The sequence below is a fragment of the Alligator sinensis genome, unplaced genomic scaffold, assembly GCF_000455745.1.
Source record: "Alligator sinensis unplaced genomic scaffold, ASM45574v1 scaffold1356_1, whole genome shotgun sequence".
Classification (NCBI taxonomy): domain Eukaryota; kingdom Metazoa; phylum Chordata; order Crocodylia; family Alligatoridae; genus Alligator; species Alligator sinensis.
The window spans coordinates 79,677-101,201 of record NW_005843466.1 but is presented as its reverse complement, the minus strand read 5'-3'; the positions used below and the strand labels follow the sequence as shown (position 1 = coordinate 101,201).

Below are 21,525 nucleotides of genomic sequence, written 5' to 3'. Positions count from 1 at the left end.
ACGTGAGAACAGTCCGGCTGACATGCTGCCCCGGTGAAAGTTCTGGCAAAATGTGTCTGGAGCATCAGTAAGCACCCAACAAACCAATACTAGCCCAGAGACTGGTTGATGATTTAAAGTAGGGATGTCAGACATGTGGCCTGTGATTTGGGTATGTCCCATGGAGCCATTTCATGAGGTCTATGGGGGACCCTGAGGTTCTGGGAATTTGGGGGTGGGACAAACAGGGACAGAGCCTGCTGCCAAATTCCCAGCTATAGAGTCCCATTGGGTATGTGTGTCTGTGGGAGAGTGGAGGAGGGGCAAGTGAAGGCTGTATTGACATCTCACTCCCCTGCCACTTGCCCTGCTGCTGCCACAGGCGTTATCACCCTCACTGGGTCTGGACCTGGCCCGGGAGGCTCCTTGCCTTCTGGATTCTGCCTGAGGACACAGGTGACTTTGATACCCCTGGTATAGAGAACACTGGATGTTCAAAATAAAATGTTCTAAGCCAGTGGTACCCAACCTTTTTGTCCTGCAGTCTGGATAGGCAGTACCTGGTCCATCTGTGGGCTGGATCCAACTGGTTGGCCTGATCTGATGTATGGGGCAGGCATGGCAAAGCCCCAGCCCAGCTGTGCAGGAGGAAGAGGGCATGGCCCAGGGCAGTGCAGGGGAGGGGGCATGGCCTGGCTCCGATGATCTGCAGGGTCCCTTCCAGCCCCTAACAATCTAATCTATGAAAATCATTGAAAATCTTCATCATATATATATATATATATATATATGAATTGATTCAACTGATTTATGCGAAAGGATGTAGTTTGGATTTAAAGTACTAGCTGTACTCATGGTAGGATGCATGCCTTTGCACATCCACTGGTGCCCTCTCCCAGGGCTTCACTGGATGAGTCAACATCTCCCTCAGGTGCATTTGCCTTGTGCCCTCTCCATTCAACCCTGCTTATTTTGTGGGCTGCACTGACCAGCTCACAGTTCCCAACCAGTGTGAGGTACCAGTAGAGCCCTGAAATGTGGTTCATGCTCATATTGTAGAACATCCTGTACTGTAGAACAAGGGTTCTTTTTAAGCATCCAAAATTAAATGGAATTTTGAACTGACCAAACCTCTGCCCTGAACGTGTGGTGATGACAGGCTATGTAGCAGGTTGCTCATGATACCACAAGGATGTTTTGGCTCCTTTTGAAGTGTCGTTCTTCACTACAAAGAGCCTTTAGCAATTGCTGTGAAAACCATAATGCTCACATATTGTTGTTTTGCACTTGCGTATCAGTCAGCCAGAGGGTACATACCTCCATGCAAGGTTGTGTTGTGTGGGTATGGGATTGTGTGTGTGTCTGCGGTGCCTAGTTTTACTGAAAAGGAAACTGCTCTACTTCCCACCCACCCACCGCCCTGTCTTAAAACCAGTATTTTCCTTGAAATTTAAAATCAGGTTGAGATGGCACAGCGGGTAAAATTTTCTCTGGTAGAAAGTTGCTTCATCCTACTATTTATCTTGATAATAAGCATTGAGGTGGCATTGTGCAGCTGCACTTCCTGTCATTCACATAAAAATCAGTTTGCTCTGGTTTCTCATCTTGAAATATTCGGAAGTCACAATTCAAAAAAAGTCAGTCTCTGAGGCTTACTAACATCTTTGCTAATCTAGTCCAGGTTTCTGTGTGTTGTGTAGTCTTTCACATTTTTCAGAGGTGGGGGGAGGAAAAGCCTGATTACTTGGTTTTCTTTGTTAACACCTGCCTTCTGTGTGGTTAATTCTTGTTTGGTGTATTCTGATTAGAAGGATAAAACGTCCCTAATTGACCATGTTAACACATCTCCATCCTTTCAGTAAATTGTGTCCATTCTTCATCTAAAGAACAGGACCTAATCCGTTGGGCATAGGATTATAGCCAGTAACCAATGCTTCAGAAGAAGAAACAAGCCTTGTTAGAATGTGCTTATGGTAGCCTGCTGTGCAGTATTATTCACAGAAGAGACAATTTGTTTCTCACCTCTGTTGCTGTTGATTCCATAGTGCTATACACAGTACACACACGCACAATTAAAAGACAGCCCCCTTGAGCTTACACACAGAGACAAGAGATGACAGGTGGACACAACAGATGTTAAGGAGAGCACAGCTAACAGTAAGAGAATTGTGAAAGTTCAATAAACAGTGGTCATGGCACAATAGCTTTCTGGAGGCATCATGATAGGAAGAAGATTTAAAGAGAGTAGTATGGAGAGCCCCTTCCATACTATGTAGGACAAAGCTTCAAGGATTTTTGGGGGAAAATTGGACTCATGGGAATCAACTCTAGCCCTCAAGTATGACATTGCCCTTATCTTGGCATACACCTCACTACAAGCTGGTTGTTACAAAACTAACCAGTCTGTTTTTTCAATCCACCTATGTTACTTGACTCCTGTATCAGAGAATATCACAAACAGGTGCAACATTAGCTGTCTTAAATTTGTGTGTGTGTCCTAAATTTGCCCAAACGTACAGCCAGGTATATCAAAGTAACATCCTTTTGTTACAGTGTACAAAGGAGGGCCTGATTTAGCTGTTGCCTTATCTTTTAAGTCTCAGAAACCTCAATCCAGTTCCATCTCTCACTCACCATTATTCTGTTAATTGGTATGAATTTGGACATTTATATCACTGAACAAAAAAATGAAGAAAGGGCAGTATGTATAGTCTGTCCATGATGGTGATTTAGATTTTTTTTTTCATCTGGAAATACTTTGTAAAAGGGCAGTATGGGGGAGTGGTCAGTTTGGGACTGGGAGGCAGAAATGGCAAAGGGCTAATCACACTTTCTGCCAGTGACAGTAACTCAGTGCAAAGCTACTCTTATTTTTACCTTTTGGAGAACCTTGACACTGGATTCAAATGTTGCTGTTGAACATGCATCTTGCTGTACCAATGTCCAGGAGAAAGCTTATGCTGCACTAAGTTGTGCAATCTTCCTTTCCTTGCAGCGTCCCATTATCTCTATCTGTTGGGGCCACAGGGACTCGCGCCTGCTCATGGCTTCTGGCCCTGCGCTGTACGTGGTCCGAGTAGAGCACAGGGTCTCCAGTTTGCAGCTTCTCTGCCAGCAGACCATTGCAAGCTGCCTGCGAGATGACAAAGATATCAGCAAACTGACCTTGCCTCCTCGGCTCTGCTCATACCTCACCACTGCCTTCACACCAACAATCAAGGTAAAAGGAATCGGAGCCTTTTTTTCATTCTTCACTCAGGTGTTCCCAAGAGATAAGGGGGAACATCCTGGCCCCACTGAAGTCAATGAAAGAGCTCCAATTGACATCAGGGAGCCAGAATTTAACCCAGTGGTTCCCAGTTAGAAAAGAGGAACCAAAAAGGAGAGAGACTGAAGATGAAAAATAAAAAGGGCTCATTTACACTGCTTCAGCACACAAAATAAGGCTCAGAATATTAATCATGAGGTCTCCTTTATGGTTGGTCTGTCAAGCAAAAGCCTGTGAGTTCACGGTGCCTGCCACTCAGCAGATTTCTGAAGATCCACCCCATTGTGATGGTAATATTGGTCTAACATTGGTTGTGTTGGAGCTACACAGACAATGGAACTCTTATCTCCCAGCTGTATGTCAGGATGCTTGTACATTGGCAGCCCCAAATATCTGTACTTACTGGAGTTGTCTGCCTTGAAATTACTGACAGAAACAATATTTTATTGCCACTCAGCCCCATTAGCCCTGCTGAGCCAACACAGCTAAGAGAGAATGAGCGGATATTTTTCTTTTTTGCATATCATCAACAGAATTACTTACCAAGTGCTAATTGCAGGGCCATCTGCTCCATCCCTGTGTCTTCTAATCATGCCCTCAGCTACACCTGTGGATCCCAGAACTGTTTATACCATCCCAGAACTGAGGTCTTAGCAAGTAAAGTGCTTAGACGCATCTGATCATTTTATGTAGTGCTGGTGCTTATTACCATTTCATTTTATTGGGACAAATTCAACTTCTGGGTATAACAGTGTCAATCTGGAGTAGGTGCTTTGAAGCCAGTGGAATCTATTCAAGCATACACTGTTTTAAGTGAGAGCAAACTGAATCCGTTATATAACGACCCATTATTGCCACATGGTGAATCATGCTTTGGTTTGTTTATGAGAGAGCATTTTGTGTATTGCTAGTTTAGTAATTTGTATACATAAATATTTCTGGAATGGGTTAGTCTCTAAAACACAGGGTTATATTATAACTGGTACCTTTGGAAAAGAGTAATTGACATACTGTAGCTGTAATTCTTCCATCTCCAAAGGTATGTACTGTAGTATAGAAAAGCTCCCTATTCACCAGGACCTGCTTTACTCTATCTCTTTTTTTCGCCAGCTCTTATTCCCTTTTATATTTGTTTTGGAAGAAACTAAGATGTGGCAATTTATCAGTAATAATAATAACAATAATACCAATAGCAGCATTTTGGTACTATAGAACCATCCTCTGGCCCCTCAGTGCTGGGCATTGCACAACCTCAATATCAGACTGTCGCTGTCCCAAAAAAGCTCATAATCTATAGAGATGAAGCAGATGACAGAAGGATTGCTATATCCCATTTTTACAAATGATGAAAGGAGTTGCAGGCCCAAACAGGGAAAAGGCCTGAGGGCCCTTCTACACATTAAAATTAAAGTGGGATAGAAACTAGCTGTAGAGTCGTTGCACCTTTTCAGGCACTAACTTTGTAGCAGGTTGGCTCTTTTTATAGCTGCATAGTCAGTATGATAATTTTCTTGCACGTGTTTGGCCTAAATTTATTGCACAATTAACCAGTTAATTGAATAATATATATCACATGTAGAACGGACTTATGTTGCCTGTCCACAGTCCCATAGAAAACCATGGCAGAGCTGAGCATTAAACTTAGATTTCCTGGGCCCAGACCAGTACCCTAACTAGAAGACCATGTTTCTGCTTATCATTTACTTAACTTTTATTTTCTGTGTACAGGTTTTGGCCCAACCAGCAGGTATGTCTCTCTCACTGCTGTGTAACTAAGTGGTTCTCAGATTAGTTTAGGCTAATGGTGATCTGTTGTAGACTCCTGTGTGGGTCTGAGTTTAAAGGCCCACTTTCGGAACCTGCACTTGGTATATACAACTGAACCCACATTAGCAAGTCTTCTTACTCGTGGACCAACCTAACCTGCTGTAGACAAATTCACAACCTGCTGCTGACAAACATGAAAAAAAAACCCTACATTTTGCTGGTAGCAGCAGCACGTTAGTTCAAACTGACTCTGCAGTGTCTCTATAGATTGAGCACTTTGATGGGGCTTTTTGGTGTTTTTGTCTAAAGCTGATTCAATTCCGGGGAGCTGCTGACAAATATGAAGAAAAAAAATGTGCTTTACTGGAAGAAGCAGCGAGTTAGTGTTCAAAATGGCTGCGGAGATCAAAGAAAAGATCATAGAATCATAGAGTCATAGAAATTAAGAGCTGGAAGGGACTTTGAAATATCATTGAGTCCAACCCCCTGCTCTGGGCAGCAATACTGCTGAGATCAAATGATCCCAGCTAGGTGTCTGTCTAGTCTCCTCTTGAAGACTTCCAAAGTTGGGGATTACACCACCTCCTTGGGAAGTCTATTCCAGATTCTGGTTACCCTTACCATAAAGAAGTTCCTCCTTACATCTAACCTGAAACCATCCTTTAACAGTTTATGGCTATTGCTCCTTGTCCTCCTCTGGGGCGCCCTAGTGAATAGTTTTTCTCTCAGCTTCTGATATTCATCCTTTACATACTTATAGATGGCCACCACGTCCTCCCTCGGTCTTCTCTTCCCCGGGTTGAACAGTCCTAGATCCCTTAGTCTTTCCTCCAGGCCCTTAATCATTCTTGTGGCCCTTCTCTGGACCCTTTCAAGATTCTCCATGTCTTTTTTCAAGTGGGGTGCCCAGAACTGGACACAGTATTCCAGCTGGGGTCTCACCACCACCGAGTAGAGAGGAAGTATCACTTCCTTAGCCCTGCTCACAATGCATTGTCTAATGCATCCCAGTATGTTATTAGCTCTGTTGACTACAGCATCAGACTGGCAGCTCATGTTCATCCTGTATTCAGCCATAACCCTGAGGTCCTTTTCAGCCATCACGCTGACCAGGATATCTCCTTCTAACCTATATTCATGTTGCTGGTTACTTCTCCCCAGATGAAGCACTCTGCATTTATCCTTATTGAGCTGCATCCAGTTCCAGTCTGCCCACCTTTTCAGCTTGTCCAGGTCCAATTGGATCTGCAACCTATTCCCTAGCGTGACTGCTTTTCCCCATAACTTAGTATCATCTGCAAACTTGTCCAGTGTGCTTTCCACATCCTCATCTAAATCGTTGATAAAGATGTTGAACAGCACGGGGCCAAGAACTGAACCCTGCAGGACACCACTGGCCACTTCCTGCCAAGACAGGTGATCAGGGTGTGACCTGTCTTTTCTTTGCTCTCCTTTGCAGCCATTCTTTGTTTGATGTCCTTTGTGCTGCTTCTTCCGGTGAAGCACTTATTTTTTTACATCTTTCAGCAGCCATTGGTGAGGCTGACATTCCTACCTGAAGCTAACCTGAAACATTTTTTTTCAGACCCTCACCTAAACTGCAAAATGTGAAGTAGGTCATAGTCCCACCTGAACCCAACTCACTTTGTGGGTCACCCATGGGTACCTGACCCAATGCAGGACTCTAATCTGTAGACCCCACTTAATAAGGGTGGTATTGCTGAGCTCAAGGACAAAGAATAATACAAAAGTAACTTTCTCTTACTCTTTTCTATTCACTTAAGCCTCCAATCCCAGACCCCAACAACATGAGAGATTTTGTCAGCTACCCAACAGCTGGCAATGAGCGGCTGCACTGTACCATGAAGCGGACAGAGGATGATCCTGAAGTCGGAGGTCCATGCTATACACTGTACTTGGAATACCTAGGGGGATTGGTGCCAATCTTAAAAGGGCGCCGGATCAGCAAACTGCGGCCAGAATTTGTCATCATGGATCCTAAGACGGACGGAAAAGCAGGTGGGACAGTTTTATAAGTGTTTAGGAAGGTTCTAGCTTGCAAGTTCCAGAGACTGAAATCCTGTTTACCCAAAGAACTGCTTGATGGGTAGCAACTGCAGTGCTTTTCCACAGCAAGCAGCAGTCTCTTCATTAGGAACTTAGGTTAGAAATAGATGTCACTGAATGAAGTGGATCGGCTGTGCCGTGATGGGTCCACAGCACAAATGATCTGCTTCGCAAGGGGAAATACACTGCTCCTTGTCCTGCCCCTGATGCTGTCAGCATCAGACCCATGCTCCAGGTCTGGCTGAGCAGGGGATAGTTTCCCCCACCCAGATCTGGCTGAGCGGGGGAGAGTGGGGTTTTCCATTGCCCAGCCAAACCCATGGTTCTGGCTGAGTGGGGAAAAATGCCACAGTGGTAATAGATGTCCACCGCAATAAAGCAGCAAAGTCTATAACCACCTTTTGTTGTGCCACTGATTTTCCTTTCATGTGGTGCAACAAAGGATATCAGGGTCTGTTTGCTCAGTGTTTGTGCCATCATAAAACATGTCATGGCAGCACAAATGGAATGTCAGGGTGATATCTGTTTCCATCCTTAACGCGCCAGTCATCAAACTCTGATCACATTGGCTTCTGGTTTACAAAATGCAAGTTCCTGAATCCTGATTTGGGAGGGATCAGTTCATAGGCATAGGGGAAAAAATTATTTTAGGGGTGGGACAGAGCCACAAGTGGCTTGTCATGGGGAACGCCCAGCATAGGGAGAGGGTGGTGGCTCCCACCACAGCGTGCACCCTGGGAAGGCATGTGGGGCGTGTGCTCCCAGATTTGTGCAGGGGGATGTGAGCTGCCGCTGTGGTCTTGGGCTGGGGCTGCGCTGGACTATACCAGGGTGTGCTTAGGGTGGGTGGTGGCAGTGCTGAGAGAGGGGGTTGGGGGCTATGGCAAATTTTGGGGTGTCTGCAGCCCCCCTGACCTCCCCCAGCCTGTTTCCAGCACCTCCCCTGCCTGCCCTGAGTGCAGCCCAGCCCAGCCCTCCCCTGTTCCCCACCCTCATCCCTGCCAGGAAGAGCCTGGCATAGGCTCCAGCCCACAGTGGCAGCCTGCCTCCCCCAGCGCAGATCTGGGGGCACATGTCCCCCATGCCTCCTGGGGTGCATGTAGTAGCAGGATCCACACCCACAGACAATCCACTTACAGCTCCAACCCACGTCCTGTGCCCCGCCCTGGCTGTGCAGCCCCAGCCACACTCCCCACTCCCTCCCTACCCCTGCTGCAGCCGTACTGCTGCCCTGCGTTTGGTGGGGGAGAAGCTAAGCCCCATTAGCTTATGGATCAGTTACTAGTTAACAGGAGATATTTTTCAGTCTCTGTCTGCGAGTCACCTTGAACAAATGAGCATTGTTCACTTGAATGTGGGCCATCTGAAATTCTGAGGTTATATTGGGCATTTTGAAAAAGAGCCAATTTTCCCTGCTACCATTTTATCCTAGCTCTGCTTGTGGATCAGGTTTATGTCTCAGATGACTGACAGTTGAAATTGGGATCAGGTTTCTGAAATGGTTCTTACATTTTTTGGGACCTGTCTTGGTAGATGAAATCTATGGAAACAGCTTGATTTCCACTGTGATTGACAGCTGCAACTGCTCAGACTCCAGCGATATTGAACTGAGTGATGACTGGGCTGCAAAGAAATCTCCCAAAATCAGTCGAGCTAGCAAGTCACCCAAACTCCCCAGGTAATCCCTTCTTGGCTGTTTTATCTTCCTTTTTTCTAGGTCTTTTTTTTTTTAGTACTGTCTTGATGCCTCATATAATTAAAGCAGAAGGGGATGTTCTTACACCTTTCATTGGCAAGAATCTGCCTGTGGAAATTACAGCTTCTCAGGAGTCTTTTTTTTTTCTCCCTGAGAGAACATTGCAGACCTTATCAAGCCCCTAAAATCATCCTCTATGGTTAGCTGCAATAATAATGTAAGCAAACTCCCCAGCCTCAGTCTGCCTCTTGCAGATAGCTCATCAAGCCAGAAAAAAGTCCAGGGCATGTGGTGTGTCCATGATAGCAAAGGAATATTCTACAACGTTTTCAATTCATTCTTCATTCTATTCTGTTCCTTTTCCTCCCCTCTCCTCCTCCCCCCATGCCACACACACACACACACACACACCTCTCTCACAATTTTTTGATGTAGAACTGTGTGTGGACAAAGTCTCTACCAACACCTTCTACATAGAAATTTTCAGGTGGCTATATAATGAAAATGTCATCTTTAAAATGGCCTGTCATTGTATTTTCGTGTCTTATTGGTTGGTAAAATAATGGTAAAGGCGCTCAGTCACATGGTTTAAGCAGCAGGCAATTGTTACCTTCAGCACTCGCATCCATCCATGTTTAATGGTGAAGTCTGTGGGGAAAAATGAAAATTACATCAAGTCCAGCCATGTGTGTTGATTATTGCTTGTTTTGTAGTAGCATCAAGGGGCCACGAGTACAATGCAGGGCCCCATTATGCTAGGTGCTTTGCAGCTCTTGCCAGCCATAGCTAGAATGAAGAGGTTTTCTATACACACAAAACTCTCGTTTCTAATGCTGTTGCTTGTAGGCTGATATGAAGTCTAGCCCTTGCCCTTCTGAATTTCTGCATTTTCCTTTTCATTTTGCTCTTCACTGTTAAATAGCACCTGACTCCTCAAATCCAAAGCCTGAGCCTGCAACCCAAGGTGCATAGGCAGAATGGTACACCCATGCAGAGTCTTGTTGATGCCAGTGAGCTGTCAGCATCAGATTACACATAGCTTCCAGTAAAGGCTGGTACTTTACCTATGACTTCTTAGCAGGCAGTCAGGCCTGCTGGCTATAGTTTGAGGCCCAGAAAATGGAGCTTCTCATCTGAAATCACAGGAAAGTTATGAACCTTACTGTTCAACAAATACATCAGCAAAGCAGATGTGGCTCAAAAAGAAAGAAAAATATCAGGCTGCTTTGCTGATGAGATGAATTTTTCCCTTCCTAAATGCAATGCGTTTTTCTCCAGCAAAGGCCCCTTTTCAGCCCCTCAGACTCACATCCTGGAGCCCCATTTGAAATATTTACATTAGAGAAAGCATAAATAATGTTTTCCTCAGAAGAGGAGAGCTGGCTAAATTTGTGAAGCTTGGCTTTCATTAATGGCACAGGGACCCAAATCCAGCAGCCAAAATGTAATCTTGGCTTTCTCATGGACTTTACTCAGAGTCTGCCTGCTACCACGTTCTTTTCATGACTCTGTGACATGTAAGTTACATCACCTCCTGTAACAAGCATGTATCCTGGGGCCGGTTGAGTCATGGGCCCGCCCACTTGTTTCAGGGCAGCCCGCCCACCCACCTGCCTCTCCTGCCGCACCTTTGATGAAAACCATTTGATGTTGAAAACAAGGCAGGCGGCTGCCCATTTGCTTGCCCTGATGCTAAGGGTGTATACATGGCTCCGAACCTCCCCTTATAATGTGCCCCATGCTTCGCAGATGGTATTAATGGCCTAACACCTAGCCTATGATCCAGTGCCCCTACACTAGCGTTGTCATTCCCATGCCCTCACACTGGGACCCTCTCTCCAGTGCCTCACTTCAGGACTTTCACTCCTGTGCCCTCACACTGGAGTTTGCAATCTCTGTGCCCTCATGTTGGGACTCTCATTTCCTGTGTCCTTGCACTGGGCTGTCTTCACCCCCACTCGGGGCTCACAGCCCCTCTCTTTGCCTCAGGCTCCCTGCCTGGCTTTGGATTCTCTTGGTCCGCACACACCTGACGCTGGGACTCAATCCCCTGCCCGACACTGGGCATCAATCCCTTTGCCCCTGGGGCTTCACACCTCCTTCTTGGCCTCAGGATCCCACCCCCCTTGGAGCCTCACACCCAGCTCCCTTTATGAATCTCCAGCCTCTCTGTGGACCTGGGCCCTGTCTCTGGCCCCTTCACATGACCAGGACCCTGCCTCAGGCTCCACCCCATAAATCTGGGCCCTTTGCTTTGTCTTTGGGGTGTGGTCCCCTAGCCTTTTCCTTCCCTAGGGTAACTCACAAGGCAGCGGGGGCTGAAGCTTTCTGGCACCCTGTACTCATCCTTCACTGGGGAGGCACAGGTGAGGTATTTCCTGAGGACTGCCCCACCACCAGCAGTCCTACTACACCGTCCAGCCCCAGCAGGGTGTAGTTTTAGGTCATGCCTCAGGACCAGGAGCCTCCACCATCCCCATAGTTCCTGCCCTTTACCTCCGTGATGTTATGTGAACAGCAGCTCCAGAGAGGTGATGTTCTCCCCTTGACTGCTAGCAGCAAACTGGTGGCTCCACTGCTCAGGTCCTGCTTTTATCACAAACAGCTGGGCCCTGTTCCCAACCAGGCAGTTGTGCCTGATTGGGAGTACAGCCACCTGCAAGCTGCTCTGCTGCTTGCCTATGCCCCTTTGAGTACGAGAGCACAACTTTTGCTGTGTTACACCTCCCCCTTCACATTGCTGAGCAGTCCTAAGGAGGGCGGAGTCTAAGTTAGAATCAGGACGTCTGACTTGCATCTCTTTACATGTCACCTTTAAATTTGGCCAATAGAATACTATCCTTAGGCCAGGACTTTCCAGCTTTTACTTCCACTACACAGACAGCACCAGGGTGAGCCATGGAGCCCTTGCACCCATGGACTCCCTCCCTGCACTGCGCCACACTGGGTGCCTCCTTGCTGCACTGCACTGTGTGAGCACCTCAGCTCTGGAGCAGGGGCAGGAAGCAAAAGTTGGAGGAATGAGGGAGCTATTGCAACTGGAGGGATGACGGAAGTGGTGGCCAGGTGGGAACCTGTGGGCTGAAAATTAATTCCTTGTGGGCTGCCAGTTGGACAGTTCCGCTTTAGGCTAAACAGATGGTGGACAGTCAAACCATTGTCCATCTGTTGGTTTCATCACTTGAACAGAGTATGCAAGTTACTTTCACTGTCCTCTGTATACATGAAGACATTAAGTGTGCCCATCCATGCTTGCTGAATCATTCTGATTATTGCTTTCCTTACAGAATTAATATAGAAGCCCGCAAATCTCCAAAAATGTCACGAGCTGCTCAGGAGATATCAAGGTCTCCAAGATTACCAATAAGGAAACCTTCTATTGGTTCACCAAGCCTAACTCGAAGAGAGTTTCCATTGGAAGATATCACTCAGGTATTGTCTAGTAATGATGTAGTCATGCTTGCATCCAAATATGTATTTTCTTTCCAAAGGCAGCCATCAATGATAAATCTCCAGAGTTTGCTATAAAAAACCTGCCATCTAATGATGGTTGCTACACAGTGGACACAACTACATGATATGCTAACTGCAGTAGCCTAATAACACTTTGCAGTAGCACATTATGGCACGGACAGTGCTAATATGCTACTGTGCAGTATTATTAGGTTACTGCACAGTAGCATCACTGAAAAGGCATTTGCCAGCGCTACCGTGCAGTAACTCTGGTTACCGCAAATTTATTTAGTACTTGTTTATACAAGTAACCACTGCGCCTTAACGAACGTGTAGACGTGTCCAGTGGGATCAAGATTCTAGTCACTTGCCTGCACTTATAATAGGAATCCCCTGTAGAACTTCAAATGCCACTATATGATAATGGGTAGTAAAGCTGAAATTCAGGCCCCTTTGAATTCAGTGAGGGATTTCATCCTGACTTTTTAAAAGCAACTACTTATCTTAGGAGAACCTGTGGCAGACATTTTTATTCTAGTTGATACATTCTTGTCTGCTTGAAGGCCTCTCTGAAATCAGTTTCTGGTTCCTGTATAGTCCCTTAGGGCTGTGTGTTGATACCACTACAGCAGCTGCCTTGTAGTCAGTCTGAAGAGGTGAAGGAATTACTGGGTTAGGAAACAGAACTATTTTCTTTTCTCCCAACCTTCTCCTTTCCTCCCTCCCTCTCCTAGCCCCACCTCTTACCCTGCCTCCCTCCAAGCCAGCAAGTTGTGTTTGAAATAGTGGACAGGGAGCCTGGCACTTTTGATGCTTGTGCAGAAGTTATGGCAGAAGTTCAGTGGATAAAGCAGTAAGATCAGAGACTTGGATTCTGTTCTTGACTCATTTACTCTTTCAGACCTCGGGCAAATCACTTCACTTCTCAGAGCCTTAGTTTATCCATCTGTAAAGCAATGGTACACACTTTGGGAAAGTGCTTGTGCTGTATAAATGCTGGTTATCAGTAATAATTCCTTTCTGTTTCATTTGTTGCTTGGTAAGTGATCCTTACAATCTGATGAGAAAATGAGAAGCTCCCTTAGAATTTATTAGTGCAAACATACAGGAAAGCTGTGCTGTACTCTTGTGTTGGAGAAACAAGTATCAGAACAATCTTGCTCTTACTGGTGACTCCTGTTCCCTCTCCTGCCAGCTCTCCATTGAATGACCTGTTTGGTTGCCACGCATATAATTTCTGCAAGTGACAATGCCCAGAACACAAAATGAGACTGGGACAAATCCCAGTCCTTTTTGAAAATATGTACTAATTGATGTTTAGAGAATCAGAGAATGAGATGAACTTGCTTTATCATTTGTAGTAGTATTAATACTCAAAGAGTTTTTATAAGCCTGCAGACAATCAAATAGCATTATCTGTCAGTGAGTCACATGCATTAGAGTTTGCACAAAACAACACTAGATTTGTATGTTTTTAAAGGGCTATTTACTTGTGAAAATTTTGAAGGCATGAATAAAGTTTGAAAAGTTTAATTGTGTTTTTTCTTTTTTTTTTTTCCAGCACAACTACCTTGCTCAGGTTACATCTAATATCTGGGGAACCAAATTTAAAATTGTGGGTTTGGCTGCTTTTCTACCAACTAACTTGGGTGCAGGTAAAAATGAACCTGATTGATTATTTTCAGTTTCAAACTCTTGCTAACAAGTAACAAAAACATAATTTTCATTAAAGTGGTGTACAGATGTCTTTGAGCAATGCTGTTTTTCTCCCTAGAGGGTAAGAATTAGGTTATGTGAAAATGTCAGTGGAATTAGAGGAGATTCACATCTCTAGATGGAATAACAGGAGCAAATCAAGAAAAAATGTTGAATCTTAGTTTTGGTAAAAAAGGTAAATTGCAATCAAGCTGGAATCTGCCCTTTGGGTACTTTGATTATCAGAAATAGGAATGACAGAATAGATTTTCTAGTAAGAAAACTTTGGGAGACAGGAGAGTTTCCCTGTAAGTTGTTGTAAGCTACGGGCTGTAATATATTTTTAACTACTGCTTATATCAAAATTACTTGAAGAAACTTACCTTCCAGTAGCTTTTCCAAGGTTCTTTGCATGAATTTTTTGCATCATTGCATAACTTCTGCTAGTATGTCAGGAAAATAGTAGCCACCATTGAAAGACAGCAGCATTGGGGCCCTGCTCTCATCTTCTAATTGAATCATCCTCTTCCCCATGTGTAGTCTTGTGGCAGTCACTGGGTCTAGGCAAAAAGTGAGGTACTCCTCAGTGAGTCCAGTGAGTGCATGTACATGAGGCATTTACTGCAAAGTTGCCTAGTTAGCTCCTCAGTAAAGTCTCAGGTGCCAGTTAGCCCCACCCTGGAGCACGCTTGTGTTCCAGCCAGCCCCTCTGCAGCATATTGAGCCAGATCGGAGCAGCCCTGGGCTGGCAGCCTGACACCCAGGCTCCCTGCCAGCTGGGGCCACTCAGACAACGTGTTGCAGTCCCAGGTGCACATGTAAACACAGTATCCAGGAGCAATAAACTCCAGTGCAAACTGCGCAGAAGTTTACCCAGTCAAATTAATGTCACTTGTAGATGCACCCAGTAAGAATGAGGGTGGCAGGAACTAGTCTCTGAATGAAAACACTTACACAAAGATAGGAATTGCTAGCCACTCCTTTGAATATCTCTTCCCCCCAACCCCTTTACTGTACATGCTTATTTAGTAGAGATAGGGCCAAGTAATGATGTTTTGATCTGGATCCAAATCAGAGCTTTCCCAGAGTTCACAAACATTTGGAGTTTGGGTTTAGCACCACCTCTGTCACTTGTTAAACTCTGATTTGGAGTAGTTCCCTGGGTTGGTATCCCTGGAATTTTTCTTTAATCTGTTTCTGAAAACATGACCAGCGTGGACATTAATTCCTGAAATAGGAGTCACTGCCATCAGCTCTCTCATGTGTTTGAAACAGGTACTTCTTTTTCAAAGCACTGCTGCTCTGAACTGGAGTCTTGAAGTAACATATTTAATGCAGTGTTTGACTTCTCCCGGTGCCAGAGAAGTGGAAATTTTCCCACCCTGTGACAGTGCAGGCAGTTTGGCCCGAGAGCATCAAAAGGGCAAAGCAGTCATTGGGACTTCTGCCAAGAGATGGCAGCTTCACTTTCAGGACTTGATCTTTTCTCACAGGGAAATTAACTGAACTCTAAACAAGCTGTCAGTTTGATTCATCTGGGCTTAATCAGGCACCTACTGAGCATTCTTCATTTACTTTGGGGGATTCAGGATTGGACTCTCAGACGTTAATGCAGTGCCTGATCACATGTGCTGAGACAGCATGGCCAGTGGAATGCCACAGACCTCCTTTGTGCGTTCCTTGGATAAAGCATCTTTTGCTTTTCACCAGTAGCAGTCCCTGTAGCTCCTGACTATCACTGTTGTTCAGTTCTGAGAAATGTTTTATCCTGTTATCACTCTCTTTATTTTTAAAGCTCCATTCCACCCCAAAACAGACATAAAGGGTTTTTTATGACACCCGTATTTTGCAGTGATTGATCCTCACGGCTTTTTTTTTTTAAACATATGAAGAGGTGGGGAAAAGCTAAGGACAAAAAAATAACCATGAAGGGAAGTTAGTAGGATCCTTTTCCTTCCATCAAAAATATTAAAGGGCTCCTGTTTTGAAATTCAGGAATTTGTGTCTGTAAATTTGAATCTCTGTACCAAGGTTTCCCAAAGGGTGTGCTGTGGCACATTAGCGTGCCACGAGAGTGATGGAGGTTTGCCACTACATCCCCCTGTGTGAGGAGGTAAATGTTCTCCCCTGTCTGGCACCCTGAAGTTGCCGCAGCAACTCCAGTGGCATCTGCAGCTGCCTTCCCCTACCCTTCCCTATGCCCCAGGCAGCACTTGTGCTGGCCCCCCCATGCTCCAGCAACACCCTCTGCTGCAAGCAGGTGGGAAGATGCAGGGAGCCACACTTTGCAGCCTGGCTTGTCCCCTCCACTCCTCCCACACTCTTAGGTCAGCAGGAGGGGGCATGAGTGGTCACCAACATGTGAAACTCTGCAGGAGCAGCCTCAACGGTGGGGGCTGCCCTTGCCCCCTGAGATACAGACCAGGAGTTGGAAGGGAGCAGAGAGTGGAAAGAGCAGGGCACAGCTCCTGCTTGCTTGCTTTCTCTCTCTCTGCCTGTCTCTCCCCCTCTCTCCTCTTCCTTGCTTCCTTGCTTCCTTCCTTCCTTCCCATTCACAGTGTATCTCAGCAGTGGTGTGATTTCCTTTGGCAGGAGAATGGAATATTTAAAATATTTTAAATATATCTATATCTGTCTGTCTTATATCTACAGATGTAGTTATATTTTCACAGGCTTACATATGTTCACACACACACACACACACGCGCGCGCGCGCACACACACACACACACACACACACTCTACCTTTTCAGGTGTCAGAGTGAAGTGTGCCACCAATTCTAATCCAGAATAAAAATGTTCTCCAGGTATCAGAAGTCTGGGAAACACTGCTCTATACAGCATGTAGCAGTGCTGCAGCTTTTGGTTAAGGATGAATAACTAAAGAAAAGAATACCAGAAGGCCTCCAGGTAGCAAGGACCTGCTTCTAAACTGTTTCTGCTGCTATGCATTGCATGGTGGCCTAATCAAGAATAGACCATGCATGTATTTATTTGACAGTAATGTCACATAAAAGCAATTATATTCCCCCCCTTTGGTTTTTTTTATGGACTCCCCTTTATTCTCTCTTCCTGTTGCCTCCCTCTATGTAATATTATTTTTCCTGTTTTACTCTTGCCTAGTTATTTATAAAACCAGCTTGCTGCACCTCCAGCCCAGGCAGATGACTATTTATCTACCAGAAGTGCGAAAAATATCTATGGACTACATTAACCTGCCCGTCTTCAATCCCAATGTGTTCAGTGAAGATGAAGATGATTTACCAGGTGAGGTTGAATTCAATATCTGCAGTCCCATGGGGTTGGTGAGTTTGTGGACAGATCCCACCCCCACCCCCCTCTTCCCTCCAATATAGACAAAGCAAAATTCCTCACTCCGAGTCCCCCTTTTGGACACATCTTATGATTTTGGTAGGATTGAAGTCATTAGGATTCTTTAGGCTGTTTTTTTTTTTAAACCTGTAGTAATATTGAAGAGTTGTATCCATAGGATAGAGTTCTGCTGCTGAATTTAAAGTTCATAGACAGCTTACCACCCTCTATTAAATCCTGTAAGACTTGTCCACAGAGTGAAGCCCTTTATACCTCTTGTCAGACCCATTCTTGTAACCTGACAGCAGCAGTACGCAGAACTGCTGTGCTGTATGCTTAGGCTTGAGAAAAGGTGACCATCCCAGTGCCATACAGACTTGGCTTCCTTTGGGAAATGCAATGCATTCATTCCAGTTCTTATTTGTGATTGTCACTGCACAGAGACAGGAATACTTCAGTAGCCTCTTTTTAATTTTGCCATCAGGGAGGATATTTGCCTACTTGCTCAGCTCAGACATGAGACTAGTGGGAGACCCCAACAATGTGGTGAGCATTGAGGATGAGACATCGCAAGTGAACATGACAAATGACAGCAAGTAGAAGCACCAGGCTGTAACAAGACATGTAAAGAAAATGGATGGTGCAGTAGCAAAGAAGTTAAATGAATTTATATATATCTTGTTGTTGGTGCAGAGGGCAACAGAGACATTGTTGTCATGTTCCATTTGGAATCCACTGTGTCGTCTTCTTGGGACTTCAAATTTGTTTCAGGAGGAAGGTGTGGGAGAAAGTTGAGAAACTGCAGAGAGTGAGGGGTGGGGAGGGGGTTGTGCTGAGCACAGAAGAATGGGGGTGTAGGAGTTCAGCAGAGTCTTATCTGATGTTGATCATGGCTGTAAAAGCCTTATTTTGGCAGTGGCTTTGAAATGATTAACACAGTAACAGTTGGTGCAAGGAGAATCCTGCTTCTGGTTTGCCCAGCTGGAACTAACAGCTGCTGGGTTAACCAATGAATGCAGAGCCCAGCCTCTGACCATCACTTCAGTGTCCCCCCTGCCTCTATTCCGGCCCCCCTTTACTCCATGGTCAGCATCCAGGGTTCCATGGTGGCCTACCCCTTGTTTTGCTACTGAAGTAAGGGCTCAATCCAAAATACAGTAAGATCCATAGAAAGGCTCCTATTGACTTAAGTGGGATTCTGGATCAAGCCATAAGGGCCTGCTCTGTTAAAGCACTTGGACCTTGGGCTTTAACCATCAAAATAGTCCTTAGGACTTCAACAGGAAAAAATGTGTGTTTAAAATGAAGTACGTGGTCTAACGCTCTGCTGAACTGAGGCCTAATTCAAGCCTAGATTATGTTCAGGTCCAGGGTCCAAACAGGAAAAAGTACAAAGCAATAGAGATATGTCTGACATATTTGAAAATTCTCAAAGCCAGAGATTTCCTAACATGGGTCCTGAGTCACAGAAAGATATTCATGGCCCTTGCTAATATTTAGATTGTCTTGGATCCATTTTACCTACTCGTTTTACATTAGAGGAGCTGAAAAGGGTGCTGTGAATTATAGACTGTTGCATCATAGCTCAGTGCTAGGGTTAATAGCAAAGAGTTAATTTAAGGAAAGTGCTGAGCTGTATTTGGGAAACTGTAGCTTAGTGCAATCAAAGTATTGTGACATCTGTCAGAGCTCTGAAAAAAGCTAATAGAAAGAGGACAGAGTGATTCTTCTAACAGTTATTTTTCCTCTTGTCCACTCCTCCCTCTTCTTTCAAATTCCTCCTGAAAACTCATTTCTGACCTAACATTTACAAATATTTTCAATAAAAAAATGTAGAAAGGCCTTTTTTTCTGGGCTGTTTATTAAGAAAAATAAATAGCCATGAATTAAGGGCAGGGAAGGGGAATGAGAAAATCTTGATAGGAAATACAGACACTATAAAAAACCACTCTTGGACTGTGGAAAAGTTAATAGTTTTGTAATCCAGGACCAGGTCCTGTTGAATATATTAAAAGATGATTTGGAAAGGAAATGAATAGTGAATTGACTTAATTTTTCAGATTATGTGAAGAAAGGACTCAATTAGAAAAAATGGAGAAAAAAGTCCTGCTGGGGATATTGGGCTGCACAGTGGCAAATACAGTTTTATTTGGGAAAGTGTAAAGTACCTATAACAACAATACTTGAAGTATGTTCAGGCTAAGATAACAATGAAATCCCATGCATCCAGGCATTAACTGATAATGTAGGGACATCATGAGGAATGTGTGGTGAGCCAGGCATGTATGGTATCACACAGGTGACTATAGTTTGCCTTATAGTTTGTTTAAGCTTTCTACCTCCCTCTGTGGCAAGCTGGCAAAACTGCCGCCACAAAAATCTATATGTTTATTCTTCCCTTTGATGGCTGGCATTGATGGAAAAGCTAATCATATTAGTGGTAAAGTTATGTCAGGTGTGTAGGGTGGCAGACTTTTACAGAACTGATTGAAATAATTAGTTATTGGCTGTGATTGGAGGATTTCAGACTACATGAACCAGTGGTCTGTTTTGGCCCAGCCCATCTCAACTTTCCATGGAAGTCATACTTTCCAGTTACCATGGACATGATGGCAGTAGATTTGGCTGCTGCACAATTCCCAGTTCCAATTCACCTTTCTTCAAGTCCTTTAAGTAAGGAAATGCAATCAGTACATTTCTGTTAGATTCTGAGCCTTTTCTCTCGCCCTGCCTGTTTAGGTCAGGCATTGCCAACGATCAGACCCATGCTAAACTTTTGGTGCAGAAATATTTTCATTCTCAGAAGATGAAGTTTGGGAAGGTCTTTGTGGATCACATCATGGCTTGACATCCTTTCTGATTGCAGTATTGAAGAAACTAGTCCTTCATCCCTTTGTTTTCCTGGGTAGGAGTCTACAAGAGATGAAAAGGATGTTCCTAATGTGGCCTTCTTTTCCACTGAACCCATCTCAGCCAAGGTCACTAATGAATTGTCATTGTGAATTGTCAGCTGCTTTTAGTACTATAGGCCAGGGGTGCCCAGCCTGCAGGCCAAATCCAGCCCCCCCGCATTGTCTCATTTGGCCTGCAGTGCTCCCTGTGGGTCTGAAAATTTGGTGGGGGGAGAGTGGTGGCACCACTCCTCTGCTGCCAAATTTCCCGACCTCTGAGGAGCCCCACAGGGCCATACATTGTGGCCGTGTGTGCTGGATCAGGTGCACAGGGCAGTGCAGGGCCCAATCCTGGCATGGGGTTGGGTGAGGGCAGCACGTGGCCACAAGGCCTGATCCCAGCATGCAGGGCTAGGTGGGGGCAGTGCAGACCTGATCCTAGTCACAGGCCTGGGGGTAGGGAGGTGAAGGACCCAGAACCCGATCTTGATCTGTCAGGCTTGGCAGAGTCTGTGGAGGGCCCCAGGCCTGATCCAGGCATGCAGGGCCACGCAGAGGTGGTACAAACCAGATCCTGGCATGCGGGGTCCAATCCGACCCGTGGACCAACTCTGCAACACTCTTCTGGCCTGCAGGGAAAAGGATAGAGCACCACTGCTTTATGCCGCTCTCTCATCTACCAGGTTGCTTTGGTTCAGTGGCTCCTTAGCTCCCTGTGAATATGTATGTGGTACTACACAATGGTATTAGCTGTTGTGGGTATTCATATGCCACTAGCACAGCTAGACTGCTCCTGGAATCTGAGCTGGCCCAGTTAGAGCTAACTGGGGTGTCTCTGCGTGGTAATGCAAGATATCATATAGACTTGTCTTCACTCTTTTGATGTCTCCCCTGGCCCTGGACCCTCTCTTTCGTGTAAGCTTCATTTGTTCCCCTGCTTTCAGCTACACATCAATTTTGTGGCTGCTTTTGAAATATACCTCTTTGTCCCTAACTTCTCCCTATATACTCAGTTTTGTACGGTGAGCTCCTGTTTGGGCATTTTTCTGTAGAATGTACTGCTGCAAATTCAGGGTCAATCCCCAGCTTCCCAGGACAGACTCATAGCTGATGTAATTCAGTATTGCTTTGCTGAAATCCTATGGATAATAATGATTTACTCCAGAGATGCTGGCCCCTGGATATTTCATCCTGACTTCACCCTATCTTCTCCTCCTAGTCTCCGTTGCCAGCTCTTCAGTCCTTGCTGTCTTCTGTGGTTATAAATCTTAGTGTCGTTTTTGACCTGGTCCTCCTTGTTTTTTCCATTGCCACACTGAGACTATTTTGGGAATGTTGCTGCCATTTGTAGCGGGAGCAGGATGAAGTCCTGTGTCCCGTTGCTGCTTTCTGTGTCA

The 21,525-nt window shown here is 45.2% G+C and overlaps 1 protein-coding gene across 2 annotated transcripts in view; it reads left to right on the top strand.

The window, feature by feature from the left end:
• LOC102376517 (tubby-related protein 4) overlaps nucleotides 1-21,525 on the top strand; it is a 57,719-nt gene that overhangs the window by 21,753 nt on the left and 14,441 nt on the right. Inside the window, exons 1-7 of one of the 2 annotated variants that reach the window (XM_025195318.1) lie at nucleotides 1-67; nucleotides 2,975-3,199; nucleotides 6,799-7,033; nucleotides 8,615-8,759; nucleotides 12,065-12,209; nucleotides 13,792-13,885; nucleotides 17,049-17,192. In XM_025195318.1, coding sequence (XP_025051103.1) covers nucleotides 3,023-3,199; nucleotides 6,799-7,033; nucleotides 8,615-8,759; nucleotides 12,065-12,209; nucleotides 13,792-13,885; nucleotides 17,049-17,192 — 940 coding nt within the window. In that variant the 5' untranslated portion in view covers nucleotides 1-67; nucleotides 2,975-3,022. The remainder of the gene's footprint in view (nucleotides 68-2,974; nucleotides 3,200-6,798; nucleotides 7,034-8,614; nucleotides 8,760-12,064; nucleotides 12,210-13,791; nucleotides 13,886-17,048; nucleotides 17,193-21,525) is intronic. The other variant, XM_014527380.2, reaches the window with a different exon arrangement.